The following is a 26,278-nucleotide window of genomic DNA, read 5'->3' as shown; positions in this document are numbered from 1 at the left end:
AGATTTCATCCAAGCGCAGTATCGCTGGACGAATCGCCCAACAGACCATGGAGTGTGCGTGTTTCATTAGGGATTATTCGGAGAAAAAGAGCTTTTGTGAGTCATTGAGCTATTACACTTTCCAATATTGTGAATCTTACGCCATTATTACAGGGAGGAGACTCGGGAAAAATGTTGTTTCGGAGACTGATGATCTGCTCACACAGTACAATAACACTTTGGATGAGCTTATGCAGCAATTTCGGGACCAAGCTCTTCGGGACATAGCCGATCTTGTCCGGTGTACAAGTAAGGATTCGGACGTGCTTCCGACTTTCCATTCACTCAAACCCATTCAGGTGATGAACTGGGTGACAAACTGGATCTCAGCGGTATCCCTTACGCAGCAGGTGCGGGACTAAATACCACGAAACAATGCCTATCAGGGACACGCACGGCCATTCTCTCCCAGATCACTGAATGGATCGACGACAGTGGAGATACTGCTCAGCGTGTGCTGTGGCTATCTGGCCCTGCGGGCACGGGCAAATCGTCTATTGCTCACACAATCGCTAACTGGTTCAACGACTTGGGAGGGCTTGGTTCGTGTTTCTGCTTCGACCGGAACCAAACCGACAAATGTCATGAAAAAGTCTTCTCCACTATCGCTTGCGACCTCGCTGACCGTGATCCGGAGATGAGACGGACATTGGTGAATACAGTTGAACATGCAAAGGCGCTCAAGAACACTATAGATATCATCCAGCAGTGGCGCAAGCTGTTTATGGAACCGCTAAAGAAGTTTTCTGGGTCGAGTGTGGGGCCTGTCTTGATTGTGATAGAAGCGCTGGACGAGAGCGGCGGAGTCGAGACACGGCGTAACCTTCTCCGCATACTTGCAGGTACACTGGAGGGCGACGGTCTTCCCAAAATCACCGAACTTCCATCCAACTTTCGAATTCTCGTTACTTCTCGCGCGCTTCCTGATATCAATTCTGAATTTCAGGATGCTCCACATATTCAGCGGTTATCCATGGACGACATCTCAGAAAAAGACTCGAAGAAAGACATCCATACTTTTGTGTCTCATGAGCTGAAAAAGGTGTCTGGTCTTGGGGACAAAGAATTCGCAACCCTCGCTAACAAAGCTGATGGACTATTCGAGTGGGCACGTCTCGCATGCGAATACATACAAAAACCCTCTGTTGGCTCATACACAATTAAACGCTTCAATTCTGTTGTATCCCACAATCATGGAAAGCGAGAACACTTGTTGTATGGCATGTATAGCTTCATTTTAGGAGAAAACATGGGGAAGGATAGTGCAGAAATCGAGTATCCGCGAGCGCTAGCAAGGTTTCATTCTGTGATGGGACAAATACTTGGCTCAGCCGAACCCCTCGCTTTAGATGCCCTGAATGCCATGCGACGCTGTTTTCCAGACCAAAGCGAGCATTACAAAGTAGAAATCGTGGTAGCACACATGGGATCCCTGCTAAGCGGCACTACCAACTCATCTAGCCCCATCCGACCCCTTCACGCATCCTTCCGCGAATTCCTGACAAACAAACCATCCAGCGGAGACTTTTTTGTAGAGATGTCGAAATCGCAACGTGATCTTGCTTTTGCATCACTTCACATGATGGAACACAACCTTCGCTTCAATATGTGCAATTTAAAGTCTTCATACCTCCCCAATAGTGAGGATAACGGGCTACCGGATAGAGTCGCAACATGCATACCCTCGCACCTGTCCTATTCCTGTCGATTTTGGGCTATGCACGTCCGAGCAACAGATTTCGACACGAAGCTCGCCAAGGAAATAGAATCATTCCTCGGTAACGAGTGACTACTCTTCTGGATTGAAGCACTCGGCCTCCTCAATGCACTCAGCAGTGCAGTTACTGTACTGCCACTCATTACCCAGTGGCTGAAGGTGAGAACAGAGTTACCTGGTGGTGTCAGGCGAAGTGCTTATGCGCGAACACAGGGCCAATCTGGATATAGAAATATTTTGTCCACTGCAATCGATGTGCAGAGATTCGTCCAGGTCTTTGGTGGTATGATTTCGCACAGCACGCCGCATCTGTATGTATCAGCGCTACCATTTTGCCCCATCAAGTCCACGATAGCTACAAAGTTTACTGCAAGGTTTCCGAACACTCTTCGTCTGATGCGTGGACGTCTTGTGAACTGGACAGCTATTCAGACTGTGATCAGTGGGAACACTGATTTGGTTTTGTTAGTCTCATTCTCACCCGATGGCACTCAGATCGTGTCTGGTTCATATGATTCCACTGTCCGGCTGTGGGATACAGCAACGGGACTGCCATTGGGTGAGCCCTTCCGAGGGCACACTGATCCGGTTTCGTCAGTCTCGTTCTCGCCCGATGGAACTCGCATCGTGTCTGGTTCATATGATTCTACTATCCAGCTGTGGGATGCAGCAACGGGACTGCCATTGGGTGAGCCATTCCGAGGGCACACTGGCTCGGTTCTGTCAGTCTTGTTCTCGCCCGATGGCACTCGCATCATGTCTGGTTCAGACGATTCCACCGTCCGACTGTGGGATGCAGCAACGGGACTTCCATTGGGTGAGCCCCTCCAAGGGCACACTCATTTGGTTCAGTCAGTCTCGTTCTTGCCCGATGGCACTCGTGTTGTGTCCGGTTCACAAGATTCCACTGTCCGACTGTGGGATGCAGCAACAGGACTGCCATTGAGTGAGCCCTTCCGAGGGCACACTGATTCAGTTTTGTCAGTCTCGTTCTCGCCCGATGGCACTCGCATCGTGTCTGGCTCAGACGATTCCACTGTCCGACTGTGGGATGTAGCAACGGGACTTCTATCGGGTGAGCCCTTCCGAGGGCACACTTATTCGGTTTCGTCAGTCTCGTTTTCGCCTGATGGCACTCGCATCGTGTCTGGTTCAGACGATTACACTGTCCGACTGTGGGATGCAGCAACGGGATTGCCATTGGGTGAGCCCCTCCAAGGGCACCATGATTCAGTTTTGTCAGTCTCATTTTCGCCCGATGGCACTCGCATCGTGTCTGGTTCACAAGATTTCACTGTACGGCTGTGGGATGCAGCAACGGGACTTCCATTGAGTGAGCCTTTCCGATGGCACACTTATTCAGTTTCGTCAGTCTCGTTCTCGCCCAATGGAACTCGCATCGTGTCTGGTTCAGACGATTCCACCGTCCGACTGTGGCATGCAGCAACGGGACTGCCATTGGGTGAGCCCTTCCGAGGGCACACTGAACCGGTCTTGTCAGTCTCGTTCTCGCCCGATGGCACTCGCATCGTGTCTGGTTCAGACGATTCCACCGTCTGACTGTGGCATGCAGCAACGGGACGCCGGACTGCCATTGGGTGAGCCATTCCGAGGGCACACTGGCTCGGTTCTGTCAGTCTCGTTCTCGCCCGATGGCACTCAGATCGTGTCTGGTTCACAAGATTCCACTGTCCGGCTGTGGGATGCAGCAACGGGACTGCCATTGGGTGAGCCCTTCCGAGGGCACACTGATCCGGTTTCGTCAGTCTCGTTCTCACCCGATGGAACTCGCATCGTGTCTGGTTCATATGATTCTACTATCCAGCTGTGGGATGCAGCAACGGGACTGCCATTGGGTGAGCCTTTCCGAGGGCACACTGGCTCAGTTCTGTCAGTCTTGTTCTCGCCCGATGGCACTCGCATCGTGTCTGGTTCAGACGATTCCACTGTCCGGCTGTGGGATGCAGCAACGGGACTGCCATTGGGTGAGCCTTTCCGAGGGCACACTCATTCGGTTTGGTCAGTCTCGTTCTCGCCCGATGGCACTCGCGTCGTGTCTGGTTCTTTAGATTTCACTGTCCTGCTGTGGGATGCAGCAACGGGGCTGCCATTAGGTGAGCCATTCCGAGGGCACACTGGTTTGGTTTGTTCAGTCTCGTTCTCGCCCGATGGCACTCGCATCGTGTCTGCTTCACGAGATTCCACTGTCCGGTTGTGGAATTTAGTGACAGACGAGCAATCCCAGAAACGCACTAAGACCCACTCCCCCACATTCCCTTCGGACAGACGTACCACCACACCTTGCAAACACGAGACTATCATGTTCACCAATTCTCGGAACAATCGCACCATTTGCTTCGCATCAAGCTTGGAACATGCACTACAAAACCCTGACGAGCTTCTCAAGGATGTCTCTACTGAGCTACCCGAGGATGCTTCCGCTGAGCTACTCGATGGCACCTCTCATCTTAATTCAACCCTTGTCGCGCTGAAAAATGGATGGATGAAAGGAGCCTATCATCGGCTGCTTTTCTGGGTACCGCCCCCTTCCCGAGAACAACCGATTTATTCTCTTCGGACTGTATTAATGATACCCAGTGGGCAAGAGATTGATTTGAGTCGGATGGCTCATGGAGAAGACTGGTCGAATTGCCGAGATGTGTGAGTCCATGGCCTTGATTGTCTCTTGTAGTTGCTGAACCAATACTTCCAGCACTACTTGCAAATAATCCAGTTGTAGTAATACCGAGTGTACGGTTTTGTTCCATGTCGATCCTATATTTGCTATTAAGCTTGAATCTAAAGTTATTCCCTATCGTTGTGGTTGCAGAGTGGACGCTTCAGCAATAGCAATGCGCAGGGTTTCCAAATCCAGTGTGCGCTACAAGTACCGTAGAGTAACGACGACGCGATGAGGTTTGCTTCTCTAGTGCCCTTTGTTCCTCAGGATGCCTTAAATTTCGTCCTCCATAAATGTCTCTCATCAGACACAGGTAACAACACGATTCTTTGATTGATACAACATCGGTTACTAGCATTGTTAGCTTGATACCAATTATTTCAAAACAAGTTTGACGGGTATTGAAAGTCCTCCAGGCCCACGAAGTTCTCCTTGATGCTTCTCGCCGAAACGAACCGGTAGAAGATGTTAATATTACCAGCTTTGTCGTTGGTCCCACTCGTCCTCCTCCAAAGGGTTGTCAGCCCACGATCGCGCCAGTGCATTTCTCGTTGTAATAGACGTCGCTGGCAGCATTGCATAGCTCAGTGTCTGTGGCAGTTAGAAAGGCTTTGCGGTCTGCAGAGAAGCTGGAGAAGAGGTTGTCAGTCAACACATATCGCAGAGATCTTGCGACTCACATAGAGCTAGTCAGTGCATTATGCGAGGTGTTATCAACGAGCTCCAGAGTCTTCTCATAATTCGCGTCGTCGTATACATAAGCCTGAAAAGTTGTTGATACATCTGGCCGCATTTCCAAACAAAAAATCATCAGTGATGGCAGGACCAAAGATTTCTTCCTTCATGGTGATCGATTCAGGATCTTTGGGTCCGCCTCACCGGTGCCTCCGATAAGAACCTCCCTTCTCGCATCCTTGGCTTTCTGGATGAAGCCAATTGTTTTGTCATAAGCCGGACGACACCGGTAGCAGATGTAATGGTGGTTAGCTTTATGTGCACCTATCTAATACACCTGGATCTTCTATACCAGTATGGACAGTGCTGTTCGCTTGTCATTGCTGTATAACACACGAATTAATGGCCCCTGGCAGTCCATGAGACGTCCGAAGGTCCAAGACATTCAATACAGTTGCCAACCGGCATGCAATATGTCACGCACCAAGGTGTTTTATGGTTTATGGTATCTTCTTTGACACTGAGCCTGAGGTATATACACTGCTGTGTGTATACAAGCATAGCTCGTAACAATATTGAGAGTACAAAATTGAAATTGGCTCGTGTTATTTGTACATGTGGGGCTCAGCTGGTATTTCGCCGCATCACTGCCGCAGTGGCACCACACCGAAACATACAACTGTCACATCATGCACAAGCCCCGACATTCCTCAAACGTTGCGATAGTCGCAGTGGGTGGGTATATATGATGATATTGAATAGTCAAAAGACGCACGCGGTTCCGTTCCAACAAAGGAGCCCTCGTTGCTCCGATGGCTCCTTATCATCTACGCGGAGTTCTTCAGGAAGGACATCAGCTTCTGGTGGTAGCCCGGCTAAGAACGTCCTACCGTAAGGTGCTCATTCGCTATGGATTAATATGGCCAAGCTCCCCTTACGGATGGACAACTTGAAATGGACATCTTCTACCTCATAATACGCAGCGAAACCTTCTTCACCACTGTCCTCACCAATCCTCACAAAAATTAATACTGTCAACGCTACGGTGAATGTAAAGGTTGCAGCGAACGGAGCACACGATCGAGTCGTCACAAATAGAAAGACAAACGTCTAGCCTCAGATACTATCGATGGCACCTCACCATTGCGATCGCGGGCCAAATCATCCTCTTATGCACCACACCGAACCCCCATCCCACAAAGTCTCAACGATGCTGTGGAGATGCTATCGTTGTCTGAGCCACAGGCTACTTCTGACACTGGTCACGGGCTACCATCGTCATCCCCATCGGCCATAGATAAACCACGGCTGAGCATAAGCCATCCTCCCAGAGAGTAGATGAATGAGAAACGAGAACACCAAAACTGGTCACGAGCAACACATTTTGGATGGCACGCAGTACGTCGATCCCTGCCACAGTATTTGATAAGACTATTAGCAGTCCTGTTCTCAACAAAGGTACAACTTTTCACTACCGATAGTACTTTCTTGGCTGATAACCTGACACGTCCAGAGGCAACCAAGAACATGAGCGCTGCAAAGAGCCCCACAGGAGAAAGACCAATTACGATATTCGGAACCTATTCACCCTGCTCCTGCTATTACTTTGGCATATGGGTAGTAGTGATGTTCTGGCCCGGCTTAGGCTCGGCTTCGAAGGGCTTAGGCTCACAAAAATTCAGAGCCTAGGCCGTGAGCCCAAGCCAGCCCAAAGCCGGGGCTTGGGCCCAACCAGGCCGCGGCTTTTGGAAGCCAACAGATGCTCATTAGTGTAGGCTAGTAGTAACAAGCAACAGCGTGAATACAACGTATCTAAACGTCCATCTCAACATCCGACACGTCCTCGGCATCATCACCCAAAAGCATCATGTCCTAAGCTTCTTCTCCATCCACAACATCACCAGTCTCTGCGTCCGCTTCCGCTTCTTCGTCATTGTCGTCCAGGTAATCCAACTCAACGAGAGATGATGGTTGAGGCTCCCGGAACAGAAGATCGTGTCGTAGCGCACATTTCACAGACGGCGCTGATGGTATGGGAGAGGTGGGTGGAGATTGCGTGATTTCGGTAGTGGATGAAGTGGAGGTATGTTCAGCAGCACATTTAGCAGCCTCCGCAGCGTGGAACTCGTTAATTGCCTTGGTTTGGGATGGCAGTGCTGCCTGCTCGGCATGCTGAAGAAGGGTGGCTGTAGGTTTCGTTTTGCGCACGGGACGTGCAACACGGTGCTCGGCATCTGTGTTTGTCATGGGTGGGTAGCAGGTAGGGATGTTAGAGGGACACGTACCAACATAAATCGATTGAAAGATAGTACTGGGTGCGCAATCACGCAGACACTTGTGAAGGCGAAGCACAAAAGGCTTTAAATTTACTAAAAATATCGATTTGCGCAACTGAAACCTGGTAGAGTGAGTTATGTCAAACTCGCAAAGCACAGGACATAGTGCTGGCAGCTCACCGTGGCTTTTCCGTAGCAACAGACAAGAGATAAGGCCTTGAAGGAGGGTGAATTGCTGGATATGTTGGACAGTGCAGGACCATCTGAGTTGAAGCTGATAAAGTGATGGAAGTCAGAAGCTTAGAAAGACAAAAATAGAGTCGGGAAACGTACCTCCGGTGAGTGCCACTGAACATGCCAAAGCCACGGCTTAGGCCGCCGGCTCAGGCTTTTCGAAACTCAAGCCCAGGCCCAAGCCTTCCTCAGGCCGTGACTTAGGCCTGGGCTGGGCCCGGCTTATTTGGGCCCGGCTTGGGCCGGCCCAGGGCCTCAAGCCGAGCCGTGCACATCACTAATGGGTAGTAAGTACGCCACATCTATGGATTAACAGTGTCTCATACCTCCTCTCAAGACATAAACTATCCTTCATTACTTCGCATCAGACTTTCCATAGTTCGTCGAATCAGACTACGCAAGACATTTCTCGACACATTGTACAGGCTTCATCTTCAGGCGCAAGGCTCCAATTGCACGAATGATGACATAGCAGAAGGCCGGTACCCATTTCGAGTCCTTGCGACTAGCTATTCAACATATATCTAGGCGCCCCTAAGCTTACCAAGTACCGTCGGCTTACTAGAGGAACAGCGATGGTTACTTGGAGAAGGTTTGGCTCGTGGCAAGCTAAGGGATGGGGTATATTGCCAATCGATAAAGCAGCTCAACGGGAATCCCAATGGCATACGTATATCATCCGTCTATATCTGGTCTCTAGCCATCTTACAAATGTTTTAGGGAAAGCGTCTTCAAAGGCTGGCAATACTCTATGTACTCCTTATTGCTTTACCGCCCTCGAAGAGTTTCGAGACCTACCTGCGTTCCTTTATGCAACTCGAACGGCTCAGCAAGAGGGCGGGTTAACGTGATAAGTACTGTCTCCACCGTCTAGTTGCGATCTCGAAGAAAGGACCACGCATAAAGCCTCTGACGATGGCAGAGATCGAGACCGCATCAGATGCTGCCTTCAACCCATTCAAATTCAGGGAACCGCTGTGCGTGACGGTGCGCCTGCACAGCGCAACTACCTACACAAGCAGTCTCCCAGTCGGTTTACCGTTCCTCGTAGACGGATTATCGCTCTTGGGGTTGTGAAAGTGGAGGGCATCTACCGCGTCCCTGGGGATAGCGACTTCGTGTTGGAACTGAGGTTGCGCATTGATAGGATCAATTATACGCCTGACGGCATGTGTAGATGATCCACATGTCCTAGCTTCGTTAATCAAGCTCTGGTTGCTCAAGCTATGCGACCCGCTAATGCATGAAGAGATGTACAAAGACTGCATTACGCATTCTCACGAACCTGAGACGCGCACACAGCTCATATGTGTCTGTCCAAGATAGACAAGCGTGGTCGTTGTTTTCCTGATCAGCTTCTTGCAGTTCTTTGGTACAGACGGTGACGAAGATGACTTGGACGAATTCTGGCGCTGGCGATGGCACCGGGCTTGCCGAGGTGTAATTCGGAGTCTATTCAGTGCACGTTCCGGTGATGTCCTTGTCGATCTGTATTGATATCTTTGCAGGTACGAACAAGTGTTCGTCTATAATGTTTTGATGCATATCAAGTGCGATCAAATTGACGTGGATAACGATAATGTTCCTGTCATGGCCTTGGTGCCAGTCTACCATCGTCCCACAACCTCGCCTGTCTAACTCTCGCAATAGAAAATGAGACATGTCTACCGTGGTATCGTATATCCACCATCACCCACCATCCAACTTGAAATTGCATTCATTTGTATACAGACATCTTCAGTCCGTGCAAGTGTATCTCTTATCATCCATCAGGGTAGCACACACTCCTTAATTACGACAAAAATGTATAGATTAATATGCTATTTGAATTCCAGCTGATCTTCGCCCAGTATCTTGGAATCCAGCAAATCATCCAGCCCTGTGGCAGCTGTCCGTTCAGAGCCTTGTTTCCGACGTGTTGGCTGTGCATGTGACTGGCGAGAACCCCACCGGCCGAACTCATAGCCGTCCTCCACATCCTCCTTGAGTGCATCGCCCTTCCACCCATCCAAAGCCGGCAATTTCTTGCCCGGCCTTTTCCCCTGTTTCCTTCTCGGCTCCTTGATAGTAAGCTGCTCGATCTTGGACAACATCCCAACAACTTCTCCACTCCCAAACACAGACTCCTCTTCCCAAATCGTGCGCGCACCTACCTCCCGCCTTAGTTTTTCGACGAGTTTCTTGGTTCTGCCATCTGGCTCGACGCCATTGACGCGCATCTCTTCGAGGGCGTCATGCACGCCTCTGAGGTCGCGAAAACATGACCAGCGGGTTTCTATCAGCTCGTTGTATGCGGGAGTGGTGCATCCGAATACGTAGCTTGGGATGCTCAAGTGCCGGGCATAGTCGAAGATGGAGAGAGCGAGGTGGGGGTCACGGTATTTATCACGAAAAGAGCGCATGAGGTGCGCGATGAGGTAGGGATAAGTCGGGTGTTGGAGTTCAGGGTGCATAGACGTAGGTGGTGGCGGTGGATTTGCGCTTGCACTTGAGTTCGAGGTTGGGGTAAGGCCTGGAGCATGCTGTTCCTCGGCTTTAGCAATAGCATTCCGCGCGCGTTCCTCGTATTGCTGAGACTGCCCAAAAACCTCGCGCATAGACCATTCAAGCAGCTGCTGATCCGTATCGCAAAGCTCCATTTCCTCCTTCTTCTTATCAAATTCCTCATCCGCCTCTGTCGTCCATTTCAACCGTTTTGAGTGTCGTCTGAGTTTGCCGAATAAATCTGACGTTGGGGCATGACCAAACGGCTTGCGACCGATTCCAATTCCGTCGAGAACAGCGAGCGGGTCTTCTTGTTTTGAGGAGGAGAGTTTGGCGGAGGGGTTCTTTTGCTCTGAGACCGCGTCGAAGATCATGTTGAACATGTCGTCGAAGGCGCTGACTTCGCGGGCGGTCATCGCTTGTCTGCGTGCACGGGTGCGCCCTGAAGTTTCTACGCCCCCAACGCGTAAGTGATTGTGGACTGGGGATGGGAGGATAGGTGGCATCTCTTTTATTGAGTCGTCCAATATATGGTCCCAAGGAGATTCTTTGGCAGCAAAAATGGAGTCGGGTTGCGTGCTACTGCTACTGCTCTCTGACAACGTAGCAGAGGATGTGAGGCAGCGTGCGGCTGCCCTTGCAAGACTTGCACCTGCATAATTGAAGACTCGATGGTAGACGAGCATGAATGAGTATAGATATTACTAATTTGACCAAAATGGGGCATCCTTGAAATATTACATTTGCTCGACTAACTTACATATGTATCATGATATATCGCGTCTAATAGTGCACTACTACGTTTCACGTCGTCTTAGGAAGGCCGTCGATGCAATCTCGAATGAGACGCAAAGTCTCGACCTTGTCGTACAACACGCAAGTGCACTCAGTATTAGGGCACCTGGCATCCCAGCAAGCGGTCGCCTCAGGCCACGCAGTCAGTCCCACATCAACGACCGTATCTCCTAGCGGTCGAACATCCATCTCCATCACAACTCTATACTTGAGCTCTCTCCACGTATGATGATCAATCTTCCATCTACACCTCGGACAAGAAGCTGTCATGCTTCCTGTCACGAACGGCTGCTCATTGAGTCGTTGCCGGATGCCCTCGCGTCGATTGCGATGCAAGTTCATCAGGTCAAGCACAGCGCCTGTGTGCAGCTTTCGGAGGATGGGTTGATATTCCTCTGCGTAGATATTAAGAGCGAGCGACTGCGCGGATGCATGTCTGGCCTCTTCTTCCCATCCACAACGCGTTGCGGCTGTGTATAGACGCAGAGGCTGGTCTAAGAGCGGGGGAGTCATGATGAGCACGCGTATGAGCGACATGGGCCCTGGCATGTCGTATTTTTCTGCAGCGAATAGCATTGCATCCACCTCGTCGTATGATATGAGTGGATTGATCGGAAGACCGCAGATCATGAGTAGGAGACTCTCTAGTGTGTGCGAGTCCTCGTCTAGATTGATGATCTCGGGGTGATTCGGAAGAGGGTTTTGTTGAGGCATGGAAAAGAGGGATCGGAACCAGCCCGATGTCGTCTTGAGCGTCCATGAGTGGATACGGAACAGAGTATGATCTTTGGCGCCGAGCACAACATCGGCGTCTGGAGAAGAGAATGACTGGTGGAAGGTGCCGCCATAATTCAGTGCTTTGACTAAAGCTGTATCAGGGATGGACTCCGTTTCCATCATCGCGACTGCCGGTTTAATCAAGTGAGATGAGCTGACTTATAAGTAGAGCAGAACTTCAGGTCAGTACCTTGCTTCTTTCGATATCAAACGGCCTGACTTGGTGGTACCGTGCAGAGCTTGCAATTGGGGTTTGTCAGGCTCGTCGAGGGTACTAGCTGAGCTGCTAGCGCTGAAACACGACTGATCACATGTTCACTTGAGCATTGTTACATAAATAATAACCCCTGTCTACTGGTAATTAGACGACATTCAACAACTAACAATCTCAAAATCACACACGAACGCTGCATGTGACTAACCGCTGTCAGGTGGAGCGTCAATGTTCGGTTTCACAAAGCTAACATCTTGAGATGCACACTCCAGAGATCCTGTTCAACATAATGTAAGATTTCAAACACATAGATAAAGCTCCATAAGAAGTTCTACAAATTTCAACTCTCGCAAAATACATGACATACAAGCAATCTTATAAAGAAATAAGCAACTTAGTGAGGCCATTGATTTGAACGAAGATACTATGAAACATTGAGATGCAGATATCACAGAACGGATATCTAGACGCACCAATGTCGCATCCCCTAATCAAGCATGGGTGATTGTGTAACGTCCAGTGTTCGCGTCGCGCGAGAGGTTCCAAGTCGTGTTCTGAGCAAGCCCAGTGAGGTCCTGCGACCAGATCGCAGGAGTGTCGACTTGACCTCGCAAGATTGAGGTCTCTTCATAGTCCGATGTGATGTAGGCCCGCAGGACCGGAGTGAACTTTGCCGTGACGCGACTGCCATCTCTGCATATGATATTGTGAACGATCTGAAGGAATACAGGAAAGATGACATACCCAACATCACTGAAGAAGAGTACGGGTGTGGGCATAAAATCTCCTTTGTTCACGAAGCCTGGAGGTGGACAATACGCTCAGGGAAAAGAAGAGGCGACGAAGATGGTCACAAACCGACTGCTATTTCTTGAATACTCCCAGTGTGGTTCTGGGCCTGCAGGATGCCAGCGGTTCCTGCCTGAGGTGTCTGCACGAGGGATTCGTCGGTGGTCGCGATGAAAATAAACGGAAGCCAGACTTACAGAGAAATGATAGACATCGTTGGCTTCTGTCAGGATTGTTTTCTCGCTGTTCTGTATCGTGGCTTGCGTTGGTGCTAGCAGTTTCGGAGTAGATGAGAGTCGCTCACATTGATATTGACGGAGGTCGCAGCGCTGATGACCTTCCCACTCTCGACCTGGGCTCTGGCGAATGCAAGCCTATACAATATATGAGCGACTTCAAGACCATTGATATTGCCGATCATCTTACTGGGCCGTGTAGGTAGCGGTAGCCCTGTATGGACCTGGAAAGAGGGCTCATATGTGAGTCGGGAACTTGGCAGCAAGAGAATAGAAACACCCACCCGACTTCCCGAATTTGCTGACCCTGAAAAAATAGCAAGGTTTTAAATCATCCAAGACACAAGTACGGGCACTTACTTCCAAACTATCGGGAAGACGTCCTCGTAGAGGCCTTCCACGTTGGGACTCCAAGCGAGCATGATCGTGACCTCCTTGCCGAGGTCGTTGCTGCGAAACGTCGAGTGAAAAATTTGTGCAGAGCGATATCGCGAATACTCACGACTGGAAGGTCAAATTCTTAACGAAGGGTCGGGGTGACATTGTTTCGGATTGTGAAATACGAAGTGTGCTGGTACTTGAGATTGAGCGTGGATTGAAGAGCTTGAGTTCTGCAGTTAAAGTCTCAGCAAGGAGGCTTTTATATGTTTTGGATCGCATAGGTTGTACCTCCTTCCTTGGTTCGCGATTCAGCCAGCGTCTCCTTCGTGCCCCGGTACCTGACGCTGGAGACCCTAATCATGCGACAGGGCGGTAGCACATGATGGCCCTTGAATCGGACTTGCTAGACAGCCGGCTTTTGCGTGAACCGATTTACCTGGGCGTTTGAGTTGCGTGCTGGGAAGTTCGTGGCTGCCGTTGGCTGTCCTTCATACATTCCAATTGTGCTCGTACTAGTTGGGGGTTGAACGTTGAGTCACGGTTACGGTCGCAAGTAGGTAGTATACGAAAACAGCAGCCTATGGCCCATGGCGCATTTTGCGACTGCAACATCTTTTTGTTATAGTGCTGACCTCGCCGGCCCGCCGAGGTTGAGTCTGGTGTGAATTAACTGTAAGTCTGTAACAGTTAAAGTTCAGTCAAACGAGCTGCAAGACGCTGAACCTGCCAGTTTTAACCGGCACATGGACTTGACTTTTCCGATCACCGGTTCATTGATGACTTGTGTACATTGCAAGTTGCTGCAAGTGTCGTTCAGAACGTTCAAGGCGCTTCGCCTGCTCACCTGGTCTTAGATCAAGCGCATCAGCGAACAAATTAAGAAATGAACTCTTACGTACAGCATCGGCAGTTTCCGAATTGAAACAACTGAAATGAACGCTTAAGTTGAGCGCATTACGGACACTTACGAACGTTTACAACTTCAGTAGTGCACTCCTCCGATTGGTGGAGGTGCATTTTACTGTTATTATTTTATTTTGTTTTTATAAACCTACAAAATATGGAATCAAATGTTTTGATTAATGATAATATTTCTCAATGGTCCCTGTCGTGCTAACAACTGATGCACTGGCCTGAGTTGTGTCAATTCAGTACACACTGCTGTGTCAATCTGGCTTCAAGCTCAAGCCATGCTGATCAAAGTTGTTGCCCACCGTTCACAGTATGTGCTTATTCCTCCTCCCCTTGAATCATTAATTGGATATTGATTCTTGCTCCGTGTCTCCTGTGGTACCTGTGGCAACTCAAGCCACCCCACCAAGGATTGCTTCACCAAAGGAGGAGCTATGGAGGGAAAACACAACAAGGTCCTGGCGCACAAACGTGCCACATGAGAGGCTAGGGGGTCATCAGCAGGTAATAAGACAACCACCGCGCCTAAGCCTGCAGCTAGGGAACTGCACAGGTACGGGTATACCCATGCGGGTGCGGGGTATGGGTACGTGTGGGGTACAGGTACGGGTCGGATATTATGATACCCGTACCCTACCCATACCCATGTGCCAGGTTTTTGTGTGCTTTAGCACATTTCAGTCACTCTCAATATCAGCATTGTTTGTACACACTTGTATCTGCTTGTCCACTCCACATTCACTCATACTCATTCTCACTTGTTTCAATTGCTTGTCTCAACTCATTTGCGCTTGTCTGCATTCATTTCAACTTGTTCGTGCTTGTTTCAACTCATTCGCACTGGTATTGACCCATTTGCACTCGTTTGCACTTGCATCAACTCATTGTCGCTCATTGTCCAATGCTGCCACTCATTTCATATGTTGCGCTGCTTGCGCATGTAGACTCGACTCTGGATGGGGGACTCATATGTTTGTTGGACAAGGTGTGTGTTTTTTTTTCCAACATCACACATGCGGCTCACTTGACAGGTACAGTCATATACGGTAAGATAAACTAAAAGATGGACAGCGCACGAGCCGGCCATGGCACATCATTCCCGTTCTCTGTTTGGATACGCTCACACTCGATGTCCTCTCCTCCGGTTCTATCCTTTGGCTGGTTGCTGTGTCTCTCCCTCGGCTCTTGTCCCTTCCTTCTTGACACCTGTGCCATCCACATATGTTCGAGTCACGTCAGCATTCACTGACGTGTGCTGGACATATTTGCTAAGCACTGGCGGCTGACCCACAGGTTTACCCTCACAGGGTTGTTGATACCCAGAAGGAAACCCTGTACACATACCCATACCCACACTGCGGGTATGGGTATATCTTCGGGTATGGGTATGGGTCTGACTGTGCACACCCGGGGGTATACCCATGCAGTTCCCTACAGCAGCCACTGGGAAACCCAGTGGCCTTTGCTATGATACCAGTGGTCAAGCATACTTGCTTGACAGTGAGTCGCACCAGGCTATCTACATGGTGTCTCCCCTGGAACTGGTTGACACTCATGCTCCTTCAACTGAGTATGCAGGTCTCATCAGCAACACCATCACTCCCACATTTATACATGAACTGTCTGCCATAGATGAAGATGAGTATACCGCACTCATTGCTGCTGTGGATTCTCTCACTACCAATCTCGACTGGCCCTCACACACCTGTCCTGTCGACTTTGCTGGTATCACCTACAAAGCTCCCAACCAGCATCTATGCACCATTGTGGACCCATCCATTGTCTCATTTTTTCTTGACAGTGGCGCGTCTGTTCACATCAGCAACAATGAGGCTGACTTCTTTAGTCTTTGGCCCATTCCCCCCTGTCCTATCAATGGCATTGGAGGTTCCTCCATTCAAGCCATAGGCATCGGCACTCTGCACCTCGTTGTTGCTAGAGGAATCCAGATCACCCTCGACAATGTTCTCTTCATCCCCACTGCCACTGTCCACCTCATATCTGTTTCTACTCTCTGCTCAGTGCATTGATGTGTCACATCTTTTGACACCACCAACTGCTGGGTCCAATCACATAACATAACTTGCATGCTCTCAGGTCAGGCTATGCTGTCATATTTATGCATAACCATGACTAACTACAGGTATTTTGGTTATGCATGGCTGTTGCTAATTCCCAGACCCATGTATTTTATGCATAATGGTGCCTGCACCTCATTGATCCTTCCCACAATATTTCCACACCTCATAGCTTCGCATTTTTGGCCACCTGCCGTGGGAATTACCCCACAACACCCAAAACATTACCCAATATGTTATACCCCACAATTTCAATTATTCCCACACCCTCCCCACTTCACTGCAGCTTCACTACCACACCACAACAGGTCCCCTTTATATACAAGTAGTTTAGTATATATGTGTACAATATAATATAATAGACTGCTTTTTTTGTTTGTTTGTGTCACTGCTAGTGATGCCGCAGCTCGACTCGGACTGGTTCGGGCTCGGCTTTTGTCAGTTTGTCAGCAGTTCGGCTCTCCTGGTGAGTTAAGCTACCTATATCCAGCTTGGTTCAGCTGGCTAGCCACACAAGCCGGCTCAAGCCAACGTTTGTTTTCATTACCAATAATCTCATTGCTGACGGTGTTTGGATTCACTTCTTCTCATTCCCTACGCAGTGCACGCGCATACCCCATCATTCAACCATCTGTTGTTGAATATATTGTATTTGTCCTTACCTATCGCAGGCTTCACAGCATGAGTAAAGTCCCAGCTTGAGTTGACGGAAGATTTAGGCTGGGTAACATTCTGGGATCTGGGTCATATGGTACGTAGTTACATGACATTGATATTCAATGCATAGTCTCGCTAAGCCTACTTACTAGCTGTTGTATACCGCGCACAGAACTTCCTCAATGATGATGTAGTTGCCATCAAACTTGAGCCCCTCACCTCTCGCCCATCTTCTGTGGAGTGCGAATACAAAATTCTGAAACGACTTGGAAATGGAGTTGGGATCCCCTGTGTCATTTGGTTCGGTAGGGAGTCGACATATCATGCTTTGGCTCTCGAACTCCTTGGCCCATCATTGCATGATATCTTCAAGGCACGCAACCGAAAATTCAGCCTTCACACTGTTGTGAATATAGGAGACCAGCTGGTACATCACTTTGAGTGGGACATTGCAGATGCTAATATATTTCTCAGCTTTCACGCCTCGAGTACATTCACTCATACGGCTACATTCACGGTGATATCAAACCACAGAACATTTTAGTGGGTCTTGGCGAGTCAACGCAAACTCTCTTTGTTGTCGATTTTGGTATCGCAAAGATGTACTGGAATGCTGCAACTGAAACACATATACCATTTCGCCGGGGCCAACCTCTCACAGGCACTCCTGCCTTCGCTTCAATCAACAACCACTTGGGCTTGGAGCCCGGTTGTCGTGATGACCTCAAGTCGTTTTCATATATGTTGATCTATTTCTTGCTTGGCTCCCTTCCATGGCTAACCAGCAACCACGAGAAGCTCTCCACCTCTGACATACTCGAATGCAAAGTGGACACCACCATCGCAGATTTATGTGATGGTGTTCCTCCTGAATTCGCAAACCTTCTAGTCTACTCGCAGTCTCTTTCGTTCTCAGAAGATCCTGACTACGATTACCTTTGCTCATTGCTTCGCGGTCTTCACACCACAGAAATTGGCTTGCTGGATTTCATCCAGCCCAATGACCCTGTCATACATTCTCCAACCTCCAACATTCACTCGGTGGCTGAGGTGGTGTTGCTGTGCCTACCAAAACCAACACCTGTTCACAAATCAACTCGTGTGTGAGTACATGATTTTTTAATCTTCACACACTCATGATTCATGAACCTAGTTTACATCCTCGCAATGGCCCCCTACCGCCTTCAACAACTTCTACCCCACGTCAGAAAAAGAAACTCGTTGCATAGTATGATGGATGTATATATTTTGATTTGTTTGTGAAACTATTGAGAAACGCTGGATACTGTCAGATTACCAACAATCTCCAAAAGGAAATATGTGAACCGTTGTGCGCAAATGCCAAACAAAGCCAAACAACTCACTGATACATCCTTTTCATTTTACCATTCCGTACCCTACTTTGTGCTCACATCTCCGTTCCGCCACCGCCTATGTTCATGATGCAATTACCACAGTACAGTATGTTCCCATCTTAAATTCACTTCATGTCAGACTTAGGAATACATACACTTCTCGCAGTACATGACCATGCTCAAACTTGTCAAGGATTCTGTTCCTTCCATTGAACAGTCCATGACACGGTATCGGATGGATAACCCTGCGGCGTTACATCGCATACGAGTTGGCGTACCTGCGACTGTTGAACAGAGAACGACATGGAGATCTACCTTGATATTCAGGTGGAGTCCAAATGTCTTGAAACACGCGCGTCCACTATTAACTTATCGCCAGGGACCAGGGTGGTCAGCATCAGGTTCTTACTATAGGAAGACCGCAATACGTGATTCGCACAGGTCTGATTTATCCATGCAGGCGTTCAATCACTGTTTGTATAAGTATAGGTGAGCGTAATCATGCACACTAACCTCACCGTACCCGTCGCTCATCACAGTAAGTCGCCACTTCTCTGTTCTGGAGTACTTGTACTTAACGTGTTGCAAAGTAGCGGGGTGTCTGAATCGTGACTATCAGCAAGCTCGACCATTTCAATGGCGATTATCATTGCCGCATGCACCCTCATCATCATCTTAGCCAGCATCTGGATCGTGAAACAACAATACCAGGCCGCAAGACGGTTGCCATTACCCCCTGGACCACCTGGACGTTGGCTATTAGGAAATGTGATGCCAAAGTCATAGTAAGTCATTGTCGAGGGATACCAACATGATCTCTGTCTAACCCCTCACGCAGTGCGCTGTTTCAATTCGCGAAATGGACAGAACAATACGGACCTGTGTTCTCGCTCAAACAAGGGCATAGGATTTTTGTAGTTATAGGACGCCATCAGGTTAGCATAAAACAATACACTGTCTAACCAGACATGAAGTAGATCATGTCACAGGCTGCGGTGGATATCATGGAAAAACAGGGAGCAAATGTTGCCGACCGCCCACGTTCTATTTCAGTGCAAGAGACGTTGTCTGGCGGGTTGAGAATGCACCTTGAGGACAGTAATGAGAGATGGCGCCGGATGCGCAGGTATGCACCCTGTCTCTACTAGGTGTGATCAGTGACTAAATGTAAAGCAGGGTCTTGCATGCAAACTTGCAACCTAAGGTTGCGGAGACCTATGAGCCCATGCAGACCAGGCATGCGAAGAATCTGGTTCTAGATATCTTAAATGATCCAAAGAACCACCAGAGACATGCCATGCGGTACGAACACCAGCTCATACTCGCGGTACAAGTGGTAATCCGAAGATTTTAGTTATTCAGCTTCCGTGATCATGTCCTTCGCCTATGGAAAAATCACTCCGGCTTCATATACAGATCCTGAAGTCGTTTCCATTAACATGTTTTCTGCGCATTTTGGTCAAGCTATGAAGCCGGGAGCATATCTTGTGGATGCGTATCCCATCTTGCATTTCGTCCCAGGCTACCGGAGTCAGCTGAATGCATGGCACAAAGAAGAACTTACTTTCTATGACGGGCAGTTAGACGCAGTGCGAAGACAGATGGTCCGTGATTTTCCTGTGATGATATATATGCTTGCTCACCATTGTGAAGCGTGAGGGGACTGCAAGGCCATCCTTTGCGAGGTTCATATTAGAGCACCAGAAACAGTACCAGCTCGAAGACAAGGGACTGGGATACCTTGCAGGTGTGATATTTGGGGCCGGTTCTGATACGGTAAGTTCTTACATTGCATCATGTCTTCGCTCAACAACTGTTGTAGACTGCGTCTGCAATCACAATTATGATGATGGCTGCTGCCACTCATACAGATATGCAGGCTCGCGTACAAGAGGAACTCGATAATGTCATGGGGCATACGCAGCGTAGGTTATGCATTTTCTTTATTCGTCTACTGACTGAGATAGCTACTGATTAGTGCCAACATTTGATGATCGGGAAATGCTGCTGCAGGTTACCGTGTTTATGCTCGAGAGTCTCAGGTGGAGACCTGTCAGTATTGGAGGTACGTCTTATTTGTGTTGTGATGATGCGATAATGATCGACCACCTTGCACTATGGGCTTTGCACATCGCGCGAGTAAGGACATCATTTGGAACAACTACCTCATTCCGGCAGGTGCGACCGTTATTGGGAACCATTGGTCAGTAGGCAATCATTTTCGTCCTCTCACCTTTGGGTCTGACGCTCGTGCTTCAGGGCCATCGCAAACCACCCTGAAGTCTTTCCAGAACCACAGACATTTAATCCTCAGCGTTGGATTGATGATGCAGGTCGCGTGCACGATGATCTCTGTTTTTTTACTTATGGCTTTGGCCATTGGTGAGTGACATCATTCATCTCTCGACCATTTCTTATGTCTTACTTGAATATGTCAGAGTGTGTCCCAGTCAACATCTCGCGAATCGGTCGGTCTTCGTCAACATGGCTCTTATTCTGTGGGCTTTCCGCCTTTCGGAGAATCCTGCATCAAAGATCGACACGCTTGCATTCTTGGACACTGCAAACAAGACTCCGACATGGTAGCCATGTTTGATAATGCATTCAAGCAGCAACCTCAGAGCGAGGAACTCGGTGCACAGACGTTCTTCGCTCATGTGCGAACTGGCAACTGGAAATCTTGTCAACAAGTGAGTATTTCTACCTGTTCCTTCCTTTGTACACAAGTCAAATCATGTGGTCTTTGCGTGCATACATCTAGTATATAGTCAGGCTGCCAGAGGTGTAGCGAGCGGGTGGCATCTGCATTGTATTTCCTATAGCTACCATGTATTTGCAATTTAAATGGAATATTAATAATATTTAAAATACACAGCCTGCTTGAAGCTGTGAAACGAACATGAGGACTTAAACTTTCAGTGCAGTGACGCTCATCATGTAATATGTACATCCTGACTCCTCTCTGAGTGACTCCCACGTGTCTCTTATCTTCCAACTTGCTGCCAACTTGCTGCTGGCTCCGAATCATCACATCTCAAATCTTGATCATTATTGGATTCGATCAGCCTCGAGCACAGCCCCAGCAACAACTCAGCCTATGCTTTCCTACTCACGGACTCATTGATGCATCCCCTACCTCACATTCAAGACTATGTCATGCAGCACAGCCTAGGCCCTAGGGACCTTTCACTTGTGATGCTGTCGAAGACAGCTGATATTATGTACCAGCGTGCGTTCCATTGTCCTGTTTGCATATTTCCATTAATGCTATAGTGATCAGACCCTGTAACCCTAAATATCCTGGCAAGCCTCAAGTCCAGGTGTAACTGGTTTTTCCCCACCACGCACATTGGGATTTTCCTGGGTCTCCCCAGGTTGAAGTTTTGTTTTATATATATACAGGTGATTCGCTTGTTGTATCTATAGCTCTATCATCACTAATATGAACAACCGTCGCGGCAAAAATCGAAAAAATGCCAATGCTACCCAGGCTGACGCCCCAGCTGTTACTCCCAATCCCACCACTACTGCTGTTGCTGCAGCAACCATCAATACTACTGCAGCAACTTCCACTGCCCTCTGACGCCCTCAACGAGAGCGTCAGCGTCCTCGAAGATATCAAGACGGTGATACTGAATTCTTCAACATCAACGAAATCAGTGCCGATGATGAGGAGGATGGTGCTCCCATAATAGTTGCACCTAATCCAGCCTCTAGCCCACTTCAGACAGGCAACGGTGCCCTCAATTCTACTCCAATCAATCCCTTGGCCACCACTCCACCTAATCCCTTGGCCACCGCCCCAACTAATTCCTTGGCCACCGCCCCAACCAATCCCTTGGCCACAACCTTAGTCAATCCCTTTGCTACGACTCCATCGAATCCTTTGGCCACCCATGATGGGAAAAGAAAACAAAAGGGGGTGGCAGTTGTCGACATCCCTCACTTCTATAGGACAGAGGCATCACTTAAACATACCTGTATCCCCTGCGAGTAAGTGTCATGTCTGGGAGTGTTTTGTCAATCTCACTCCTCCAACAGGGATATACATAAGAAAGACCCTTCATGGAAAATCCAGATGTACGCTGCTAGTTCAACCACGGGCACTCTTCGCACCCACGTGCATGTCTATCACATGGACCTTTACCTAGCAGAATGTGAGCGCCGGGGCCCAGTGGCCTGGCCAATTTTGATCAACGAGGTGCAATCCCGACTCGACGAGGGCTGGACCATCTCGCAGATGCGTGAAAGGCTCAGCCAGGACCCAGATGGTGCAATTGAGACACTCGGTGTTCCCCCCAATCCCGTATGCAACAATTCACTGCCTGCACAGTCAGAAGCTGTTTTGCCGGACTTTTCAGTTGATGAGATGCACCGACATATTGTTAGATTCATCATAGCTGATGACCAGGTGAGTAGTATTTATTTTACATGCAACATTATTAACGGTCATCTCCAGCCAATTAATGTTGTCGAGTGCCCAGAGTTTCGCCGGCTGCTCCGTCTCATGCGTCAAGATCTAAAGGAGTCGGATATTCCTCGCCGCACAAAATTTCGCTCACTGATCATAGATGCGTGGCATGACTACTTCCCGGTCATGAAACGTGACCTTGCAGTAATTGTTTAGCTACTGATAATATGCAGTATCTTATGTCCTGTAGAAGGCCCAAGGAAAAGTCTCGTTCACTTCTGACCTCTGGTCAGATCCTAAGCTCCGCCCCTTCCTCGCACTTACTGCCCATTGGCTTGCAAGGGAAAATGCCAATTCGGCGCTCATCTTGAAGGGCGCTCTAATCGCTTTTCATTACATGCCGGGTAGTCATACAGGGAAGGCACTCGGGTCAACAATCTTCAATCTGATCAAGCGTGCCGGTGTGATACATAATGTCAGTGTTCATTTGTGCTGTTTGACATGCTCTGACTCGGTTTAGATGGGACACTTGACACTCGACAATGCTTTCAATAACCAGACTGCAATGGAAGAACTTTCTCGCCAATTGCTGCGACAAGGGATCGAATTCGATGCTGTTGATCGCAGGATCCCATGCTTTCCACACATAATCAATATATGTGTGCAGCACATCATGGACGAGCATTCTACTGTGGACCTTTCAGATGTCGCTGGTCCTTTCGTAGTTGGCAATGTCTCTTTCGACAAGGCGGTGTATATCACGGCTCTGCAAGGTGATGTTATCTGTCAGGCCAGGGCCGTTGTGCGTGCGATCCGCGTGTCAAACAAACGACGTGATAACTTTAGAGATGTCATTCGCTTGGGCAACGATGCGAAGATTTTCCGAAATGACAATTATGAGGAGATAGTGCTCCCGGTTGTTGAACTGCTGTGCGATGAGCCCACACATTGGGACTCGACCTACATCATGCTTAATCGTTTAAGAACACTTCGGCAGGTAAGGCCTCATTTCATAATCCTTGGCATCAGCTAAACAGCAGCCCAGGCCGTTGACAACTTCCTTGATGATAATGATCAAAGGGCTATATTCCATCTGAAGTTAGAGCCAGTGGAATGGCAAATTTTGCAAGATCTTGAGGTGGTCCTAGAGGTCGGCCTTAATTTGTCCAAAATTGAGATATACTTACCATTTTATATTAGGCACTGCATGCTGTTCAGCAAAGCATGTCTAGTGAAAGCACGCCTGTGCTAAGTTGTACCATTCCAGCTTTTGAAAGGTTGGTCAAAAAGTGGAAGGACTTGGCGCAGCGCTTTGCGCACTTGGCACCTTTTGTTGCCATCGGTTTAACTTGGACTGATAAATACCATGACCGGATGAGCCACACAGGAGCATATGGAGTCGCCATGTGTCAGTCCCACGTGTTTCTTTTGTTCAAGGCTGATTCTCATGTGTGTTTGTACAGTCATTGATCCTGCGATTCGTATGTCTTGGATGAATGATAATTGGGACATGGTCCGAGTCAACAAGGCCAGGGATTATATTCTTGAACTGGTGCGTTTATTTACCCTCATAAAAGTGCAACTTTGATCTGATATGCTGTAGATGCGGAAGAGAAGAGCGAGAGATACCTCTGGCTCCGCACTCTCTCTACCCTTGGAACAGTCAGATCACCAGACACGTGCTGCTGCAACACTAGGCTCAACGATCTATGGACTTTCTGACATAGATATGCTGCCGCATAATGAGGGTGGCACCCAAACAGTAGAACAGGAGTTTAGCTCTTACAGCACGGCTGTCCGTAGCCCACGGGGAACAAATTTACTTGCATTTTGGACGGTAAGAGTCCTATGTCTCCATTACGTTTTGCTGATCATGATGTGTTGACTAGACCGCACAGCCCATATTTCCGACCATCTATTCAATCGCAATGGACTATCTCCCCATCCAGGCCTCCGCTGTTCCCTGCGAACACATTTTTTCATCCAGCAGTGAGACATACACAAAGAGAAGAAATCGCATCAGCCCGCCTCTGATGGAGGCCTTACAAATGGTCAAGTTTTCGCTGAAGAAAGAGCGACTCAACTTCACTGACGGTTGGCAAGCCTCGCAGAAGGACATGGAGTATGACTTGATGTGCGCCCTAAGCTCTGGTGATTCTTCGACATTTGGCTCCAGTGATCTTTTGACCTCTTTCACTCCCGAGACTCCTGAATACGAGGCCCTTCTCAGAATCATTGCAGAGCAAGAATGTGATGATGTTCCAGATGTTCCTGCTGTTGTATAATCATACTTTTCACTCGATTCTTGCTCATGTTTGCTTCTCGTCTACTACTACCCATACTTGTCCTAGTGTCTTGCTCCTCCTCGCTCTGTTTTTCTAGACTAGCTTTAATTGTTGACTCGTTTTTCCTTGTGATTCTCGAAAACGTCTTTCTAACTGCACAACCAACATCCGGCACCTCTCTACTTTGACGTGTTGAGTCTCCAACAAATCGATTATATTTACAAGATCCAAGCAGTTATCGAGTCAGCTGTATGTCAGTGCCTTGTTGATCTACTCATGCACAGTTCAACCTCCGTGCAAATGCCCGCTCTTTGTTCAATTGGCAACATTGTTACTGGAGATGATCTTCAGACTCAGGTCATTATCGCATCTGGGGCTTTACCTGCTCTTCTTTAGCTGCTATCTTCCCCAAAAGAGGGTATCAGGAAAGAAGTGTGCTGGACGATCTCCAACATCACCACTGGGTCACCTCCCCAAATTCAGGCAGTCATTGATGCCAACATCATTCCTCCACTCATCAACATCCTTTCCAATGCCGACTTCAAAATGCGGAAGGAGGCCTGCTGGGCAATTTCAAATGCAATGTCTGGCGGTCTTCACAAACCAGCGCAGATCCGCTATCTCGTCTCGCAAGGTTGTATCAAGCCACTCTGTGACCTGCTCACTATGATGGATAACAAGATCATTTAAGTTGCTCTTGATGGTCTCGATAACATTCTGAAGGTCGGCGAGATGGATAAACAGGCTGGAGGTCCCAGATCTGTCAACCAATATGCTCTATATGTCGAAGAGGTGGGCGGTATGATCACCATCCACAACCTCCAATCACACGACAACCTAGAGATATATAAGAATGTGTTCAATATCATGGACAAGTACTTCCCAGATGAGGAGGAAGTGGATGCAGCAATTAGCGCACCTAGCCTTGATGCTACTGGTACATTTGCTGTGAGTTCGCTGATATTGTCCTTTTTCATGTACTAATTATCTGCGCATTTCCAGGATGTTACTGCTCCTCAAGGAGGCTTTAGTTTCGGTCAGCAGTAAACTGTTGATCTTGTTGATTCGCCTATCTCTTCCACTGTGTGCTACTGTCACTTATATCTTGCACCAACCATTATCGCTCAACTCCCCATTCTGTTTGCAACCTGTGATCTCTCCTTACCCTTTACGCTTGTGCGGTATGTTACATGTAATGCGTCTAATGGACGCAAATTCCTTTATGACAACAATATATGTCAGAGCACGAGAAAATGATTCAGTGTAGTAGCTGATAATGCTTA

General features: G+C 48.5%; 12 protein-coding genes across 12 annotated transcripts; 6 read left to right on the top strand and 6 right to left on the bottom strand.

Moving 5' to 3' along the window:
* Positions 1-4,956: 4,956 nt before the first annotated feature.
* On the bottom strand, positions 4,957-5,229 carry HD556DRAFT_1439572 (uncharacterized protein; the record flags this gene model as incomplete). Its single annotated transcript, XM_041305976.1, has 2 exons — positions 4,957-5,065; positions 5,117-5,229. 2 exons carry the CDS (start codon positions 5,227-5,229, stop codon positions 4,957-4,959), a joined length of 222 nt encoding a protein of 73 aa, XP_041164127.1.
* Positions 5,230-6,741: 1,512 nt separating this feature from the next.
* Positions 6,742-7,997, bottom strand: HD556DRAFT_1345749 (uncharacterized protein). Its single transcript, XM_041302236.1, has 5 exons — positions 7,959-7,997; positions 7,568-7,908; positions 7,397-7,509; positions 7,005-7,345; positions 6,742-6,983 (listed from the first exon to the last, which is right to left on the bottom strand). Exons 2-5 carry the CDS (start codon positions 7,648-7,650, stop codon positions 6,924-6,926), a joined length of 597 nt encoding a protein of 198 aa, XP_041164126.1. The 5' UTR covers positions 7,651-7,908; positions 7,959-7,997; the 3' UTR covers positions 6,742-6,923.
* A 539-nt stretch (positions 7,998-8,536) lies between these two features.
* Positions 8,537-8,802, top strand: HD556DRAFT_1439570 (uncharacterized protein; the record flags this gene model as incomplete). Its single annotated transcript, XM_041305975.1, has 2 exons — positions 8,537-8,598; positions 8,652-8,802. 2 exons carry the CDS (start codon positions 8,537-8,539, stop codon positions 8,800-8,802), a joined length of 213 nt encoding a protein of 70 aa, XP_041164125.1.
* Positions 8,803-9,423: 621 nt separating this feature from the next.
* HD556DRAFT_1345740 (uncharacterized protein) lies at positions 9,424-10,797 on the bottom strand. The gene has a single exon (XM_041302235.1). The coding sequence runs from the start codon at positions 10,789-10,791 to the stop codon at positions 9,442-9,444; it is 1,350 nt and encodes a 449-aa protein (XP_041164124.1). The 5' UTR covers positions 10,792-10,797; the 3' UTR covers positions 9,424-9,441.
* Positions 10,798-10,824: 27 nt separating this feature from the next.
* Positions 10,825-12,142, bottom strand: HD556DRAFT_1345735 (uncharacterized protein). Its single transcript, XM_041302234.1, has 2 exons — positions 12,084-12,142; positions 10,825-12,024 (listed from the first exon to the last, which is right to left on the bottom strand). The coding sequence occupies exon 2, from the start codon at positions 11,798-11,800 to the stop codon at positions 10,910-10,912; it is 891 nt and encodes a 296-aa protein (XP_041164123.1). The 5' UTR covers positions 11,801-12,024; positions 12,084-12,142; the 3' UTR covers positions 10,825-10,909.
* Positions 12,143-12,364: 222 nt separating this feature from the next.
* On the bottom strand, positions 12,365-13,472 carry HD556DRAFT_1345730 (uncharacterized protein). The gene is given in 10 exon segments (XM_041302233.1): positions 12,365-12,584; positions 12,636-12,693; positions 12,750-12,819; positions 12,831-12,834; positions 12,879-12,928; positions 12,985-13,054; positions 13,107-13,140; positions 13,201-13,223; positions 13,277-13,366; positions 13,419-13,472. 10 exon segments carry the CDS (start codon positions 13,457-13,459, stop codon positions 12,383-12,385), a joined length of 642 nt encoding a protein of 213 aa, XP_041164122.1. The 5' UTR covers positions 13,460-13,472; the 3' UTR covers positions 12,365-12,382.
* A 1,129-nt stretch (positions 13,473-14,601) lies between these two features.
* HD556DRAFT_1305409 (uncharacterized protein) lies at positions 14,602-15,765 on the bottom strand (the record flags this gene model as incomplete). Its single annotated transcript, XM_041299773.1, has 6 exons — positions 14,602-14,641; positions 14,677-14,874; positions 15,234-15,265; positions 15,334-15,415; positions 15,460-15,541; positions 15,564-15,765. The coding sequence occupies 6 exons, from the start codon at positions 15,763-15,765 to the stop codon at positions 14,602-14,604; spliced, it is 636 nt and encodes a 211-aa protein (XP_041164121.1).
* A 1,224-nt stretch (positions 15,766-16,989) lies between these two features.
* On the top strand, positions 16,990-18,051 carry HD556DRAFT_1230760 (kinase-like domain-containing protein; the record flags this gene model as incomplete). Its single annotated transcript, XM_041297373.1, has 3 exons — positions 16,990-17,038; positions 17,097-17,371; positions 17,419-18,051. Coding segments are annotated over 3 exons (957 nt in total), but the record flags the coding sequence as incomplete, so codon positions are not given.
* A 249-nt stretch (positions 18,052-18,300) lies between these two features.
* Positions 18,301-18,906, top strand: HD556DRAFT_1345721 (uncharacterized protein). The gene is made up of 4 exons (XM_041302232.1): positions 18,301-18,405; positions 18,466-18,626; positions 18,679-18,837; positions 18,890-18,906. Exons 2-3 carry the CDS (start codon positions 18,469-18,471, stop codon positions 18,809-18,811), a joined length of 291 nt encoding a protein of 96 aa, XP_041164119.1. The 5' UTR covers positions 18,301-18,405; positions 18,466-18,468; the 3' UTR covers positions 18,812-18,837; positions 18,890-18,906.
* A 29-nt stretch (positions 18,907-18,935) lies between these two features.
* HD556DRAFT_1430581 (cytochrome P450) lies at positions 18,936-20,885 on the top strand (the record flags this gene model as incomplete). The annotated part of the gene is made up of 11 exons (XM_041304922.1): positions 18,936-19,084; positions 19,138-19,234; positions 19,289-19,425; positions 19,476-19,601; positions 19,654-19,903; positions 19,953-20,075; positions 20,122-20,224; positions 20,278-20,368; positions 20,440-20,502; positions 20,559-20,653; positions 20,740-20,885. The coding sequence occupies 11 exons, from the start codon at positions 18,936-18,938 to the stop codon at positions 20,883-20,885; spliced, it is 1,380 nt and encodes a 459-aa protein (XP_041164118.1).
* Positions 20,886-21,772: 887 nt separating this feature from the next.
* On the top strand, positions 21,773-22,296 carry HD556DRAFT_1305407 (uncharacterized protein; the record flags this gene model as incomplete). Its single annotated transcript, XM_041299772.1, has 2 exons — positions 21,773-21,925; positions 22,027-22,296. The coding sequence occupies 2 exons, from the start codon at positions 21,773-21,775 to the stop codon at positions 22,294-22,296; spliced, it is 423 nt and encodes a 140-aa protein (XP_041164117.1).
* A 2,975-nt stretch (positions 22,297-25,271) lies between these two features.
* Positions 25,272-26,042, top strand: HD556DRAFT_1455563 (armadillo-type protein; the record flags this gene model as incomplete). The annotated part of the gene is made up of 4 exons (XM_041308123.1): positions 25,272-25,352; positions 25,392-25,629; positions 25,687-25,943; positions 25,998-26,042. The coding sequence occupies 4 exons, from the start codon at positions 25,272-25,274 to the stop codon at positions 26,040-26,042; spliced, it is 621 nt and encodes a 206-aa protein (XP_041164116.1).
* Positions 26,043-26,278: the final 236 nt, after the last annotated feature.

Source organism: Suillus plorans, assembly GCF_016647745.1.
Source record: "Suillus plorans strain S12 chromosome Unknown HD556scaffold_10, whole genome shotgun sequence".
Lineage (NCBI taxonomy): Eukaryota > Fungi > Basidiomycota > Agaricomycetes > Boletales > Suillaceae > Suillus > Suillus plorans.
Note: the sequence above shows the minus strand (reverse complement) of the source record. Positions and strands in the feature narration are given on the sequence as shown.